The sequence below is a fragment of the Stigmatopora argus genome, chromosome 19 (genome assembly GCF_051989625.1).
Source record: "Stigmatopora argus isolate UIUO_Sarg chromosome 19, RoL_Sarg_1.0, whole genome shotgun sequence".
In the NCBI taxonomy this organism is placed as follows: domain Eukaryota; kingdom Metazoa; phylum Chordata; class Actinopteri; order Syngnathiformes; family Syngnathidae; genus Stigmatopora; species Stigmatopora argus.
The window spans coordinates 11,287,864-11,303,557 of record NC_135405.1 but is presented as its reverse complement, the minus strand read 5'-3'; the positions used below and the strand labels follow the sequence as shown (position 1 = coordinate 11,303,557).

General features: G+C 41.2%; 2 protein-coding genes and 1 non-coding gene across 7 annotated transcripts in view; all 3 read left to right on the top strand.

The window, feature by feature from the left end:
• Positions 1–312: 312 nt before the first annotated feature.
• On the top strand, positions 313–2,073 carry LOC144064687 (syntaxin-11-like). The gene is made up of 2 exons (XM_077587391.1): positions 313–480; positions 846–2,073. The coding sequence occupies exon 2, from the start codon at positions 851–853 to the stop codon at positions 1,718–1,720; it is 870 nt and encodes a 289-aa protein (XP_077443517.1). The 5' UTR covers positions 313–480; positions 846–850; the 3' UTR covers positions 1,721–2,073.
• A 1,043-nt stretch (positions 2,074–3,116) lies between these two features.
• On the top strand, positions 3,117–3,199 carry trnal-uaa (transfer RNA leucine (anticodon UAA)). The gene has a single exon. It is a non-coding gene; the product is annotated as a tRNA-Leu (tRNA).
• A 1,670-nt stretch (positions 3,200–4,869) lies between these two features.
• utrn (utrophin) overlaps positions 4,870–15,694 on the top strand; it is an 80,397-nt gene continuing 69,572 nt past the window's right edge. For 4 of the 5 annotated variants that reach the window (XM_077587699.1, XM_077587697.1, XM_077587698.1 and 1 more), the window contains exons 1-6: positions 9,677–9,770; positions 13,133–13,194; positions 13,638–13,730; positions 14,186–14,263; positions 15,012–15,104; positions 15,193–15,365. In XM_077587699.1, coding sequence (XP_077443825.1) covers positions 9,692–9,770; positions 13,133–13,194; positions 13,638–13,730; positions 14,186–14,263; positions 15,012–15,104; positions 15,193–15,365 — 578 coding nt within the window. In that variant the 5' untranslated portion in view covers positions 9,677–9,691. Of the gene's footprint in view, positions 5,261–6,335; positions 6,559–9,676; positions 9,771–13,132; positions 13,195–13,637; positions 13,731–14,185; positions 14,264–15,011; positions 15,105–15,192; positions 15,366–15,694 lie in introns of those variants that run through there. The other variant, XM_077587696.1, reaches the window with a different exon arrangement.

The following is a 15,694-nucleotide window of genomic DNA, read 5'->3' as shown; positions in this document are numbered from 1 at the left end:
AACTTGGTTTTTAAACTCCCAAATTGAAAACATGTTGAAGTAACACATTTTGTTCCATCGTTTTGATTGCTCCCGATGATGTGCCACGCTAAATATTTCAAATAACATCAACACTCACGTCACTCTGCAAATGGTTCGACTTATTGTACATCGTGTAAGAGAAGCTGAAAATATGACTTGTGGCGTAACAATCACATGTTTGATAAACTGGTCCATCCGGTCTTAAACTTCCTTACATATCAAGCATTCAGAGAAGTTAAAAAAATCTTCCAGGAAGAATTATTTGTGGATAAAGAGGGCAGGGCCATACTGGACGTATATTTAGGCTTTGTGGATTCTGTGCGCACACGAGAAAGACGATTTATCATAAGCAGAGAGACAAAGATGCTCTTTCTATTTGTCGGGATTTGATGAATCAGAGGAAGCCTCTCTGTGTTGGATAATTTAATTCTGCCGCTGACGTGAGGAAATCATAAAAGGGTAAGTTTAAATGTTATCCACAGAGTTAAATGTGTGAATTTTCTATTGCTATTGGCACATGCTCATACAAAATACAGTAATATACATATACATTGTGATATCTTATTTTTAGGTGTTTTTTTGACCGCAGGAACAGATTAATTTGTATTTCATTATTTTATATGGGAAACATTGATTTGACATACGAGTGAATTGACATACGAGCTCAGACCCGGAACGCATTAAGCTCATATCTGGAGGTATTACTGTACACCAAAATAAGCGTAACCCTCCTTTCTTTTTTACATATAATCGAATTTTGAACGATGATCGTGGAAATGATTTAAGACGAGGAATTCAAATGTTTTTTTTCTTCTGTACCATAGGCAGAATGCGGGACATTCTGGCTAGGCTGGACAACGTCCGCCAAGACCTGGAAGACGAGGACGACATGGCCTGCGACGAGAGCAAACTGCCCCCGGCTGAAGAGTCGACGGTCTTCGAGAACACGCTGGACATCGAGAGCATCCTGCGGGAAGCCGAGTCCATCCGCAAGGAGATTTCCATGCTCCTCTTGGAGATCCAGCGCCTGCACAAGAACAACGAGCGCTTCCGCACCACCGTCCGCCACCTCTCGGACGTCAAGCGGGACTCGGACGACATCGCCAGGGAGATCCAGAGCAAAGGCCAACGGCTCCACGCTAGAATTTTGGCCCTCGGTGAGGAGAGCAAGAAGATGAAAAAGAAGGAGGGGCCTAACTCAGCTTCCAGTCGAATTGCCTGCGTGCAGTTTGATTCGCTCATCCTCCTCTTTCAAACCACCATGGGAAGCTACAACCGGACGGAGGAAATGCAGCGCTCCATCTGCCGGGAGCGGATCCAGCGCCAGGCGTCCATTTTGGGGACGGAAATCACAGATGAAAAACTGGATGAAATCATAGACAAAGGCTGTCACGGTTGGGACGAGTTGTTCAAGAGTCTTCCCAACCCGCAAGAGGTCCATTCGTCCCGTTGGGCCATGACGGAAATTAAAGACAGACATCAGGAGCTGGTGGCCCTGGAGGCCCGGCTCAAGGAAGTCCACGAACTGTTCCAGGACATGGCGGCGCTCACGCAAGAACAGTGCTCCATGATCGATAACATTGAGTCCAACGTGGTTAAAACCCAGGACTATATTCGAAAAGTCAATGTGGACATCGTCAAGGCCAAACAGTATAAGAAAAAATACTGTTGCCCATGGTTACCTTGTTGGAATACATAAACTTAAAGTACTATAAAATGTGTTTTTTAAGATTTGTCTCGTCTTCATTAACACGACTATGTATGTGGCCACCGGATGGTGTAGTGGTTCACTCGACTGACGGAGGTGAGGGTTAACCGTGGGATCGATTATCGCTCGATTGGGACTGCCTATGGTTGTCTGTGGTTTCTGTGTGTCCTACGGCTGACTGGCGACTAGTCTAGTACTGTGCCTGGGATCGGATCCGGCACCCCCTGCAACCCTTGCGAAGATGCGCGGGACGGAAGATGAATAAATGAATGACTACAAAATGTTGTTGCTGTGATTGTCGTTTGTTCCCAGGCAAAAATTAAAAACAATACTTTGTATTACTCTTATTTGTTTCACTGGGGAGAAATGTCTAAGCATTCAGACAAAGGTATATTAATAATAATAATAATTATTATTATTCAACAAAGCCTCAGGTCTTGAAATCTTTTCTCATTGTCACAAATTAAAAACATCATTGTCAAGTCAAGGAGAAAACCATTCGCATTCATACCCAGTGCCAATTTAGGGTTAGGGTTTACCTTTTGTTCATCGAACACTTTTTGTTTTTTCAATAACACACTATTTATTAATTATTAATTTAATACTGTTATTAGCATCTAATTTCTTCAATAACTCCCAAACCATTAGACATATTGACACCAAAATTACAGAAAGGATAGGTGATTACCTTTTGTTCATCGAACACTTTTTGTTTTTTCAATAACACACTATTTATTAATTATTAATTTAATACTGTTATTAGCATCTAATTTCTTCAATAACTCCCAAACCATTAGACATATTGACACCAAAATTACAGAAAGGATAGGTGATTACCTTTTGTTTATTGAACATTTTTTAGTTTTTCAATGAGACACTCCATTCATTAATTATTAATTTAATACTGTTATTAGCAGCTAATTTCTTCAATAGCTCCCAAGCCATCTCACGTATTGACACCAAATGTACAGAAAAGATAAGTGATTATCTTTTGTTTATCCAACATATTTTGGTTTTTCAATAACACACTCCATTTATTAATTATTAATGTTATACTGTTATTCGCAGCTAAATTTCTTAAATAACTCCCAAACCAGAAAAGATAGGTGATTACCATTTGTTCAACGAACAGCTTTTAATTTTTCAACAACTGACTCAATTTATTAATTATTCATTTATTACGGTTATTAACACCCTACCAATTGCAAAAGCAATGCAATTTTTGCGAATTTGTTTTCTCCTCGACAGTTAGCAACTAGATAATGCTAAGGTTGAATTTCGTAAAGGACAGACAGCTTGACCAAAAATATTAAAAAGATATGGATCATCCGTCATATAACTGAGATAGTATTTCATAATAGCAGAACACCAAGTATGTGGACCGTATACCAGGATGGCCGAGTGGTTAAGGCGTTGGACTTAAGATCCAATGGACATATGTCCGCGTGGGTTCGAACCCCACTCCTGGTATCTTTAATTTTGATCGCAAAAGCTATCAAATTTCAAAATATCATAATGTCTATTGTAGAAATTCGTCGCAAAGAATACCCCTAGCATACGTACGATACGACATTTTAGTCTCAAACATTTTGATTGGGCAACACAGGACACTAGAGGGCCCTCTAAATTATCCAAACGTAACTTTTCTGTCAGTTTGCAGTCAAGAGTACTTGTAAACCAATACTTTGGAGCAGATAAAATGTAAAATCAACAATTCTTGTACTTAGGACTGCTGCTGGTATGAATGATGAAATATTGTATTTATTTTGTTATGTTCAAGAGTCACCACTAGGTGCCAGAAACTATCTGTTAAATAATTGTACCCTGTGTAGCTAGCTAAACGTCGCCAAGTTAGATTTACATTGTTCTGTACTAAACATTTTTAGTGGATTGTTTCTTTAATAAACACGAGTTACTTAGTAATTGTCTTTTGGTGTTAAAAGTTCATTTTACCCTTTCCCAATGGGGTAGCATTGACATGTGTAAAAAAACAACAACAAATAAAATGTCAGACTTTGCTTGTTTCTCAAATGATTTTTATGTTGACAAAAAGCTTTCTACCAAGTCAGAATACAATCCTGATTCTCTTGTGAGATGTTAGACACCAGAAATTCTATCTTCCTGAGGGGTCACGCAGGGGTCGCGGGTCTCATTGTTGTCATTGGAGCCTGCCACTTTGGAAAGAGGACAAATCCCTTATTTTTTGACACCTGAGAGTAATATTACAGAAGTCATACAACCAGAGGTGTAGAATTAGTGTTTCTGCATTCTAAATTCCAACGGTCTGAAAAATTGTCAAATTGCATTGAGTAGTATTGACAAAGAGCAGACAAAAACTCTGACCTGAAGCTCGATATCATGGCTATCGAATAAAGACTCAAAGAGCTTTCCATAGACAGGTGATTCGATACTTTTTGGTTTGTGTAACTGAGCTGCGTTGAGGAAACATCTACAAAAGCGTCTGGGCAACCGAGAAGGTCGAGGCCTCGCAGATTAGCGAGCATTCAAGAGCTCCGCTTTACCCGCAAAGTGGCAAGGCTCGTTCCTTGAATCTATAATTTAATGTCATTGTAATTCAGGAGGTGCTGGCGTCCTAAATGGAATGCAATTACAAATAAAAAGGGCCAAATGCATTAAAATTCCAATAAGAAATTGCTATTGTTTGATTTACATAAAATGGGAATCACGTCGTCTAAATGTCACTGGATAGATAAGCACTCAAAATAATTTAAAATAAATGAGTTAAAATCAACTTTTTTTTTCAATTAAAATTTAATGGAATTGGGTGGTGTTACGTCGCGTGACGATGACACGCCATATTTCCATCGTGGCGTCGCGGGAAGCTTCAGTGGGAGAGTGGTGGAAAGTTGGAGAGTTATTGTCACGGAAGTCTTGTTGAAAAGTGCGCTTCCTGTTGAAAGTTTCAAAACAATTGCACACGCTGGTGTTTAACAATTTTTACCGCATTTTACTAAAACACTCATATACACATCTTAAAAAATAATAAATAAATGTAGAAAAAAATCCAACAAAAAGTTCATTTATTTGACCAAAAGTGGAAGCAATCTTCCTAATTCCTGCTTTTGTTCTGAAAAGCAACGGTTAAGCTTTTCATTTTTCACTCCTCAGTCAAACTTTGACAAGCGTCTCCAAGCGGGTAAAAAAACAAGCGCACACCAGGAACAAAGTTTTGATTAGCGGCTGTTTCGCCGCACATTCTTCGTGTTTATAATATTTAATATTTCCAAACTTGGCACTTCTTCGGCTTCTGGACTTTCAACTTGACGAGAAAGCCGTCCAACTTGAACTTTTGCTCGCATTCTTTCGCCGTGGAATTACTTTGGGAGTGTTCTCATCACTTTTCTAAGCAGCGAGTGTCCTCCACACTGAAAATGTCGTCAGAACACCGCACGTGGAAGCTAATTTTGCGCTTTTCGTGACTCGCCTCGACACTATTTAGTCGAAATTGGACAATTTGGACTTGTTTCAAGGCAGTGCACGTCTTCTCAATCCCTCTCGGTGACAGCAGAGGTGAGTCGTCTCCTTTCGCTTCGGCACCCTTAATTATACACCGCAAAAATGCATAAAACATGTTCAGAAAAAGTCAAACAAACTTTAACAAATATTTTAATTGGCTTCCTTTCCTCGTGTTATCAACTAAACTACAGTAAATGGAAGAACTGTTTTAAAGGGGCGGCACACATCCAAAAATGCTTTGAAGTGCCGGTGTTCACAGGTAATAATAACCTTTTAAAAAATTAATTACCCTCTTGGGTATGGGCGTGAAGACTATTTGAATTTAAGTAAAAGTTTGTTAAATATACACTCTAAAACCATACCAAGCGTTTCAAAAATATACATTCTTTACACGCTGGTGTCTTGAGATACGAGTGCCTCGACTTACGGGTTTCTTGACGTCAGGGCTGTCAACCCAAGTCACTGGCAAGAAAAAAGTGTTTAATGAACACATTGCCTCCCCAAGATAAAATTTCCTCCAAAAATAAATCTAAAACAAATGAAATGTATTGTTTAACCTCAATAAACAAGAACCAAGAACTGAGACTGTTACCAGATATAAACCAATCATTTTTTTGCGCCTTCACTCATGAATATTTGTTCTTTCCATCTACCTGGTCGCCTGCGTGACAGGAAAACTAATTAGGTCTGGCTGTATTTTTATGCCCATTTAGAGGCCATTTTGATTTTATGGCCAATCACTTTAAACGTTTCTTCCACTGTTCTAAATGGACCCTCAAAGCAAAGTTTTTCAATATGGCTGCTTTGGTCGGACCATTCTCATCCCACTCGCCACTTGTTTGGGGTTCTCCACACATGTATTCACTTTATCACGGATGAGCCTGGCTCGGCTGCTATTTTGGGTCGTTGCATCACCCACGGAGAAGTGCAACTGACAGAAAATCTCCTTTCATGGTAAACCGGCTATTTATTATTAGGAGCTTTTGAAAGGGTCTCAAACGCAACCAATGTTTAGTTTGGCCTGATGATGTAATCAAACAATACCGGACTTGACGTGACTTCCAAAACAATGGGGTCCTTGTGAAGGTTATTGCAAAAACCAATCATTGCATTTTTGTCTCCTTTGCAGGAAGTCATCTCACTGGACATCTTTTGAGTCTTACCTCCCTCCCACATGAGCGTGCACCGATCCATATTTTATCCCTTATTTGCTGGCACGCTTGGAGGTGCGGGAGTTGCCCCGGAAAATTAAAGCCTCCTCCGCCACGGTACTTTTGCGACCATGGCGTCACCCGCCGATTTTGCCGAGGGAGGAGCCAATGAGTTCAGTGACATCATCAAGTCTCGAGGAGGTAGGTTCTTCATTATTTTTTCATTAATGCAATGGGTTGAAAATCTCTTGTTGTAACACTGGCTAGAATTACATGTTAAATTTCTATGATCTTGTGATGGTATTGTGCCACAATCTGTAGGAGGAAGAAAAAGTACCATAACCCTTCGGATGTCCGATGCTAGGAGGATTTATGCTTCTGAAAAATTGTATTTTTACTTCTGTCTCTTTTTCAAACTGTTGCCAAATTAAAAACCTTGTTTTCTGCACAGGTAACCCTTTTAAACTGTCATCCAAGTGAAAAAAATGGTACTCGGACGTTTCGTCGAAAGATGTTTGGTCGACCGGACGTTTGGTCGCCGGGTTCGCAAGTCCCGAGGTTTGAGTCACGAGACTTTCATTTGTTTAACCCTAACCCTATTCACTCAATGTTAAATAATAGTCATTAAATCCCTATTCACCCAATGTTAAAATCGATCAATTGCATTCGAACCCGTTCGACCAAACGTCCGTTCGACCAAACGTCCGTTCGACCAAACGTCCGTTCGACCAAACGTCCGGTCGACCAAACGTCCGGGGACCAAACGTCTTTCGACGAAACGTCCGGTCACAGAAAAAAAATAGGTTCTCTACTGTCATTATTGATTCATAGAAATGTGTAATAAAACTGTCATGTCATACAAGTTTCAAAATACCTTGTAAAATCAGAAATATGCTTTTAGTACAGCCTTGAATGTGAGTTTGCTTATTCTTGCATTTTGTACAGGTAGCTAACTGGAATCAATGTTCTTCCAATTTAGTTATATTTTTTACACATTGGTAAATTGGTTATTTGACCAGACAACACTTGAATTATGAATGTATGGAAAAAATATTAACTTGGCTATGGTTAGGCAAAGGATGTAGTACGACTGACAACTTCTTTGTAAGTGCATTGAAGGGCGTGCATTTTAGCGACTTTCCACCCGCTAACTTTATGCTAGTTTTCCTATCCTATCGCCCTGCCTTGCTGATTCCCGGCCAAGAATTCCTCCGTGCCGTCGCAGTTTGTAATTTACGTTTGTGTCCAGACCACAAAGGCTCCCCTCTCGCGAAGATTCAGGTTTCCTAGCAACACCCCCCTCCCAAAGTCATGTTTTTTTTTTAATAGCATACTGGGGAAAAATTTCACATGTAGCTTAGTTACTGACCCAAAAACACATGGAGCCAGGTTTTACCATCCTGCAGGTCTCGGTGTGTTTATGTGTGAGAGAAGGGGGGGATTACATCAAGTTCGTTCAGTCATGGGAAGTGGACTTCAAACCCAGTGTGAGGTGTAAAAAGCTTTTCCAACTGCTACGCATGTAAACTTTAAGGTTTCTGGTGCGAATCGCGCGTTTGCCGGACAGGTGGGACGGATGTTTTCGCAGCTGAGACGAGCCCCTCTGAAAAAACATTAACTGGCTCGTTACGGCCGACTACTGCGACGCTGCGCTTTATGTGCGCTCGCAGTTGGAGAGTGGCGCCACCATGACTGATTGACAGAATGTCGTCCTGTTCTTTAGCCGAGGCCGTTCTTTCATTTTCACGGACAGTTTTGAACAGGCTGTGTGTGCATAGTGGAGGTCAACAGGCGACATTCCGGCTATACATACTTATGCAAACAAATGCCTATTGAGTGTCGAGGGAGGGCGGGCTCCATATTTCCACCATGTTAACTTGTTATTCTATCCCACAATGCACCAGGAGCTGAAAGCAAAATGTTAAGTAAGGCAAGGTATCCTACAGAGCATGTTTGCATGTCATTGTAAGGATTTGTTTTGGAAGAAAACAAAAGTGGAACTGAATAGTCAGCCTTAGAAAAGCTGCATTTTGTCACCAAGTTGTTAACCAGACCCGGTCTTAAGGACCATCTCTGGTCTTTCCAGAATTGACAGCTCAAATATTCTCATTTTTTAAAGTAACTTTCTGTTCATGAGCATTCTTTGCGAAGGCACTTCCCACGTCTCTGACCATCTGCTAGCAATTTAGGGTGTGACATGAAACAAAACGAAGAAGAACGGCGTTATTGTCGTCAAATGGAGGGTGTGGCATCAAGTTTTGTGATGGCTGGGTGGAACGTGTAATTGGATGCACTCCATCTGGTGTGTGAGAGTGGGCGTGTGGCGTGTTTTCTGTCACAACAGTTCAGATGGCCTGTCCTTGAATAACCGGGTGAAATTTTGGAAACGACTCCAGCGACATTCGTCACCCGATCATTGCAGAATACTCCAAGCACATCCGAAAATCAAGGAAGTTTCTTTCTCTCAATGGATTGGATGGAACAAGGAAATTTATGGGATTGCCTTTGGTCCACTTTTATTAAATCCTAGGGATTTGAAGCTACATTGACCACTTCTGAACTGTCGCATGACAGCGTTTAGTTAAACAAAAACCATAGGGCAAGAGGGATCAGGTTAATAACCCTTTCAAGCTTCCCTAGTGAATAAAGGTGGTTAAAAAGCCTGAGATCCTTTCCTTTTTTTGCCTTGAGGGCAAGTTTGATACAGGTTCTTGTTTTTACTCCTCCTATTAGGTTTTTTAATGACAGTCCCTTCTGTCCTGCTTTGAAAACACTAACAATAGTGTTTCTGTCTTGATGGTTGCCATTGCCAAATGTATTGGACGCCTCTCTTTGGCAATGGCAGCCAATGAGCAAAGCACCTTGAGATTCGTGGACGGAATGACAGATTTGGGAGACCTCTCCGTGTCAGCGTGACTAATTCATTCCAGTGGAAAATCCCTTTTTTGTCTCTGAGTTTCTTCATCCACTTTTTTTTAGCCTACTTTTAGTCCTCCGTAGCAGGCTTTGTAAAGACTGCGCGCTGCTTTCTATGATTTTCTCCAATATAGGACTTCCTACGTGTTTTAAGAACGGAAGAGAGTAGAAAAAGTACAGGAAAAATGAACTTCCTTTGCCTTCCATTTCACTTTCACTGTAAGAATTGTTTAAGTTGCAGGTTTTGCAATACCGGCGACCGTGTTTAGTGCGACGAACTCACAGTTCTAGGGTCCTGGGTTCGAGAGGAAAAAAAAGTTAACACTTCTTCTACTTCCTCTTTTACGCTCTAGCGTTCTTCCGTCACCCGCTAGCCCCATGCCTACTTCTGCGTTTGTTTTTCTTTCCACTTTCTGGTATGAATTTGAGTAAGTGGATGTCATGGCGAAAGCGCAATGTTTTCAGGAGGAAGCGGAAGCCCGAAATAATTCTTGTGGGTGAGTGCACGGCTAAAATTGAGCCCGTTGTCCACTTGAAAGTGAAGAACCGACGAGTGCTTGAAGCTAAAGTGACTCTGCTTGACTGCGGTGACTTATTAGCGTTCACGTTTTCAGAATGGTTCAAATACGAGGACAAACCTGTACACATTATACTACTATAGAGTATGAAAAAAGGACACAAAATGTACATTTGTTGTCACTTTCTAAGATGAATTTTGGGCACCACTGCGTTACTTATAACTGCTTCCTTCAACATTAGCATCAACCTTGTGTAGTGTCAGTGTGGGTTACTAATCATTCCATCGCTTTGCATGCTGGGCTGGCTCCGAACATTGACTTTATCTCTGTTCATGGTGCCTCAACCACACTCTGAGGCCCCCCCACGTCCAGACTGCACTGTTATGATTTTTTTCTTCTTCTGGTTCTGCCTTTGCTCTCGCTGTTGCCGCTACCTACATTCTTCTGGTCCTTTCCTTTTTTTTCTAGTCAAGGACACAGACAAACACAGGAGGGGGAAGGAGGCCCAAAATGTCCAAATTTCTTTTGAGTCTGGCGACTGTTCGTGGGATGGTGGAAGATATCTTAGGTTGCTATGTGACAGGTTGTATTCTATCACGATAGGAAGTTGGTGATTCCTTGGTAGTCTTCTGCAAAGGCTTCTTCTTCAATGGTGAACTAAAAGAAAGGGACTAGCTATGGTGTGACTTGTAAAATGAGCCCATGAACATAAATTTGTTCATTTCAAGATCTTAAAGGTTCCCTAGAGATGATAGCGATGGTCACGGAAGGTTCCCCGTTCCAAATTCCCGGCTCTTGGAGAGCAAAAGCATGTCAACAAGGCTCTGCTCGGCAGTGACAAGCTGAGGCAAGTGACTGCTGGAACCTCGGGGGGGAGGAATGCATTTGGGAATTATGGGAATTCTGTTCATTCTTTGCATCCTACACAAGCAAAGGGGGAGTTCATCGGTGCTGTGGTTGTTTTGTGAAAACGCTTTTGTTTCCAGGAGGAGTTAGTTTAGTGAGGCACAATGAGCAAATGACTTGAAAGCCACTCATTGTGTCGACTGTTGACTGAGAAGGTGAAGTTCAACCTGGATGACTGTTGCCGGACACAATCTTTTCCTTAAAAAGTCAGACACGCGCCACCCCAGCTTGATATCTTTAGAGTTTAGCTCGGGTAGTTGCCACTTGATCACGTGAGCTTGTGGTGAACGGGTTAACTGCGGTCACTTGGAGGGAGGATTTTGTGAAAGCCTCGATTAGGACAAGCGCTGAGGTGGAATCATGTGAATTTAGGAAGTGCGGCCTGACTTGTAAATTGCTGTGTTTGCTCGCCCATGTTTGCAATGTGATGTTGCCGTGGAATCCCGCACGGTTTGTTTGGTTTCCACCTCAGTGCTTCCCGGCCTGAGGTCTTGGGACTTGTCCACCTGTGAAATAAAAGCCATATTTATTTGAAAAGTCTGTTGCCGCTGTATTTTCCCAGCTGGTCATTTTAGGTTTCCCCAATGGCACACGCTTGAGTCCTCACACTCTCAATCCTCTCGGGGATGGATTATGTAACCTGCCAGTTTAGGGAAAAACTGCTAGCAGTGAGACCACTATAATGGTTTTTACAGGGGGTCCTCCAGTCTTTTTTTTCACCAGTAGTTAGCCACCGCATTTACGTGAAGACAACATTGTGTTTGTATTATTGACCTAAAAACATCTCGCCATTGTTGCGTTCAGGGCTACATTTTAAAATGGAAATACCGGATTGTAAATTGCAGACGCGTGCATGTGTGGCCAGTGAGCCGTGGGAAGATACCGGTGGGATTACGCCGACTTGATGCAATCACCACTTCCTGTTTTACCATCAGATGAAAGCAGTAAACTGTAAACAACATGTGTATTGTCAGCATGTCGTAGTGATTGTGTTAACCCTAAACAATTATTAACTTATGTTGGCTCACATTTGACCCTTTTGTTGCCAACATTATGCTAACTCTAATGCTCCTAAAACCCATTTAATTTTTAGCGCCTGTTCTTACTCTGACTCACTAAGTTTTTATTTTTTTATGGTTCAGATCTTTCATGTCCGTTTATTATCTTGACCTTGTAATCTGATTTTATTTTCCTCCACACATGACTAGTTCCCCTCTTATTATTATTTTTAATCATGATTTAATCAACTGGCAGCACAATTATCCACTGTAGTTGGTAATTATCAGGCCATTCATTGTACGCAGGAAAGCATGTAAAAACTGGAGAAGGCTCATGCATATTTTTAGCATGTTTTTTTTCTGCTGTAAAAATTCCAAGCAGTTGTAATTGCAACCAACATGTCACCAATCCAGTTTTTTTTCCTTGACATTTTCTTATGTTGGATTCAGTTTTCATAAAAAACAAAGCTATTTTTCTCTAATTAAAGAACATTGTCAGTATTGATCAGATCAAAGGGATAACATTTTAATGGGAATTGTTTTTTTTTACATTGATGAGAAAATCATATTACATGTTTGGTTAAAAACAACTGTAACCCATTTTTTGTACTAAATGCTAATTAACGCCTACAATTGCCCACAGGTATTCAGGTGGGTGTGTTGGTTTTCGAAGTTGAATAAGCGTCAGGCAGGATAAGTGCTGTTATATGTCATTTACAGATTTGGATTCACCACTTACTCGTATACACTCAATATGTGAGTATCAGGCTACATGTAAAGTAGCTTAAGAGGACATGGGTAATATGGCTTAATGTTGTGTATACACATTCCCCAAGTGATATTTTCATCTCTCTCGTCCAAACCTCACAATACTACCTTGAACTTTTCAGTCCTTTGACATTCCTGTGCCAACGGTGGTCAAGAGCAGCCACATACTGTATGAATTGAAGTTATTGTGCTGTGAGGGAGGCAAGGTGCAGGGCTTGGAAGACTTGAGCCAAGCCAAGGGGCCTTCCAAGGTTGCTCTCAAGGTTGCTTTCAAGTTAGGGGAAATTCCCATTTTGTGTTGAGAGTGCACCTGCGCTGGACCCTGATAGCAACATTTTGATCGGAAAATGATTTCAATAAAGCAAACAGAAACCTCTCACAAATCCCTTTTTACTCAGCGGCCCGTGTCCTGACAGTGGCACTTAACTATACACATAAGCACAGACCATTTCTGTATTTTTATCCCACATCCGAACCTTAATTGACATTGCCTTCTGGCACTAATTTCCAATTTTAGGATTAATGGTGATTTGCCACTAAAAGCAACGTGGACTTCATCTTAATGTGCCCATTTATTACACTTGCAGCTTTTAAGCTCTGAAATTAATTAGCAGATGTATATAAAAGTATTTGTGCAGTTTAAAAGCCTTTTTTTTCTCTGGCCCGCAGATGAACATGACTTAGTGCAGAAGAAAACATTCACCAAATGGATAAATGCACAGTTCTCAAAGGTAACTTGCAAGTTTATACTTAGGTTCTCCCCTCATTAATGCAACAAGTTAGTTACGACAATGTCACTTGGTTTGGGTTCAATATTTAAATGTTTATGATAAGTTTGCAGCAGATTTCTTTTAATTGTGTAGTCCCTCTTATACTGTTCGTCAAATCAGACCTGTTTGTCATTTGACATTAATAAAAATACAAAAGGTTTCAACCTTACCTGTGATTACTTTTAATATAATGACACCAAATTAACGTTGGGTAATTTATTAAAACTGAAATTATTCACCATCCAGAGCAAACAATCAATTTTCTGAATTTTCTTTATTATTTTGCTATTTTAAAATCGGTATTATTACAAAATGCGATTTACCATGTCATTAAGTGGATTACATTAGTTAATATACAATGAATAGACCGCAAGTGGTTGTTTTGTTGTGTGTCGTCCAATCAGGAGGGCAAAACAAGCATCAAGGACATGTTCTCTGACCTGAAGGATGGGAGAAAGCTGCTGGACCTGTTGGAGGGACTCACTGGCAACATTCTGGTTAGTTACTGCAGTATACAACAAAATCTTAAGCTATTTTTATCATTTTTTTTGTCTGACTTTTCCTTTTCTTCATCCCATCCCATATCTGCCCTTTATTCACCCATCATATCTTCCGCTGCCGAAAGTGTCAGACAATCTGCATTTAATACGCTCGCTCCATCTCACTCGGCTTGGATAACAATAAATCTCCAATTCCCTGTCAGTCAGTGCAGCGCCTTCTTAAAGATTTGCAGCTGCTTGCAATTCAACCCGCCATTCTTTGGCTAAGTTCTCAAGTGAAAGAATTGCTTCTCCTATTAATCGGTAGCTGGCATTGTGCCTTCCACGGCGGTTCCACTTCACAATGTCTATTACCGTCCTATTTTCCATCATTTCCTCTGAATATTTGAAGGATTCTTGCAAGACGTCTGCGCTATTGTGCCCTGATGATTCCTGCATTTCTTCTTCCTCAGACCAAAGAGCGAGGCTTCACCAGAGTGCACGCGCTCAACAATGTCAACAAAGTACTTCAAGTTCTGCATCAGAATAACGTGAGTGCGCTACCAATCGGCGGCTTTTTGTCAAATCCAAACGTCGAGGGGTCGAAAGAGCTCGCCCGGGTTTCTTCGCCGAGATTACGGCTGCTTTGGTAAACACCATATCGGAAAGCGCGCGCAATTTCCGACTTTCCTATTCCCCGAGAAGCGGCCTCGCCAATTCACGCTCGCTGCCTGCCTGAGACATATAAGGACACACAGAGGGATGCAAGCGAAGCGGAAGAATGAGGCTAATTGGGAGCAGAAACGGGGTGAAAGGTGGACTCTGCGGTAGAGCCAAGTGTCACTAAGCTAAACACATGACCTCCCGCATCCCACGCTTTGTCTCGATTCTCTCCAAATAAGTCAAACGTGGCCTCGCACTAGCTTCTGCACGTGACTTGTCCGTCAGATTCGGGAGGCGGCCACGCTCGACACAAATCCAATTAATTATTGTGATTAAAATGTGTTTACTGAAAAAAAAACTGCATTCTGTGAAATTGTACTTCAAAAATACATGACATAATGATTTCACTGCTATTACCGGCAATAGGCATCCACTTTATTTGAGATTTTTTTTGATGATACTGTTACATGGTTAAATGTATTCACAGTCCACATTTAAATATAGATGATGTTAACAACTGTTGAGTAAAATGCAGTAATTAATCTTTTTTTTCCCCCAGAGGATAAAGAAAATAAGCCCCTGATGTTTTATTCGTGCATTAAATCTTGTAATGTTGCTTTGTTTTGGGGTTGTCAGGTGGATTTGGTGAACATTGGTGGGAGTGACATTGTGGATGGAAACCATAAGCTGACTTTGGGCCTCATTTGGAGTATTATTCTTCATTGGCAGGTGAGGACACGTCCATATAACTTGGAATTGACTCACCCTCTATCAAACATTTTTCCATTTGTGTCTCATCTTCATTTCCTCCATGCAGGTAAAAGACATCATGAAGGGCGTCATGTCCAGTCTCCAACAAACCAACAGCGAGAAGATTTTGCTGAGTTGGGTGCGCCAGTCCACCCGCACTTACCCGGAGGTCAACGTGCTGAACTTCACCACCAGCTGGGCCGACGGTCTGGCTTTTAACGCCATCCTGCACAACTTCAAGTGAGGAGAGCCTGTCGGAAAAAGGAGTCATGACGGCAGCTTGATCAGACTCTTTTCCATTTACAACAAAATCCCTTCGAACTAAATGATTAGGATACACAATAGCTGCTCAAACACGTTTTCTACCCGCGTAATCTTTTGTCACGCTTGGATTTCGTCAAATAGGAACTGTCGCCCCGACTGCAAACAAATCACTTGTTGCGTTAGCAAGTCACATTATGTAAGAGGAAGACGGTTAAACATATCTGTGAGATGGAAAAGAAGATAGATTTTTCAGCTCTCGTGGTGGTATCTAATGTATGTGGGGGTTATGTGTGTGTTGACTTATC

Bases quoted from the DNA above. Each gene is read 5' to 3' on its own strand.
- LOC144064687 (XM_077587391.1), top strand. From the start codon at position 851: ATGCGGGACATTCTGGCTAGGCTGGACAACGTCCGCCAAGACCTGGAA.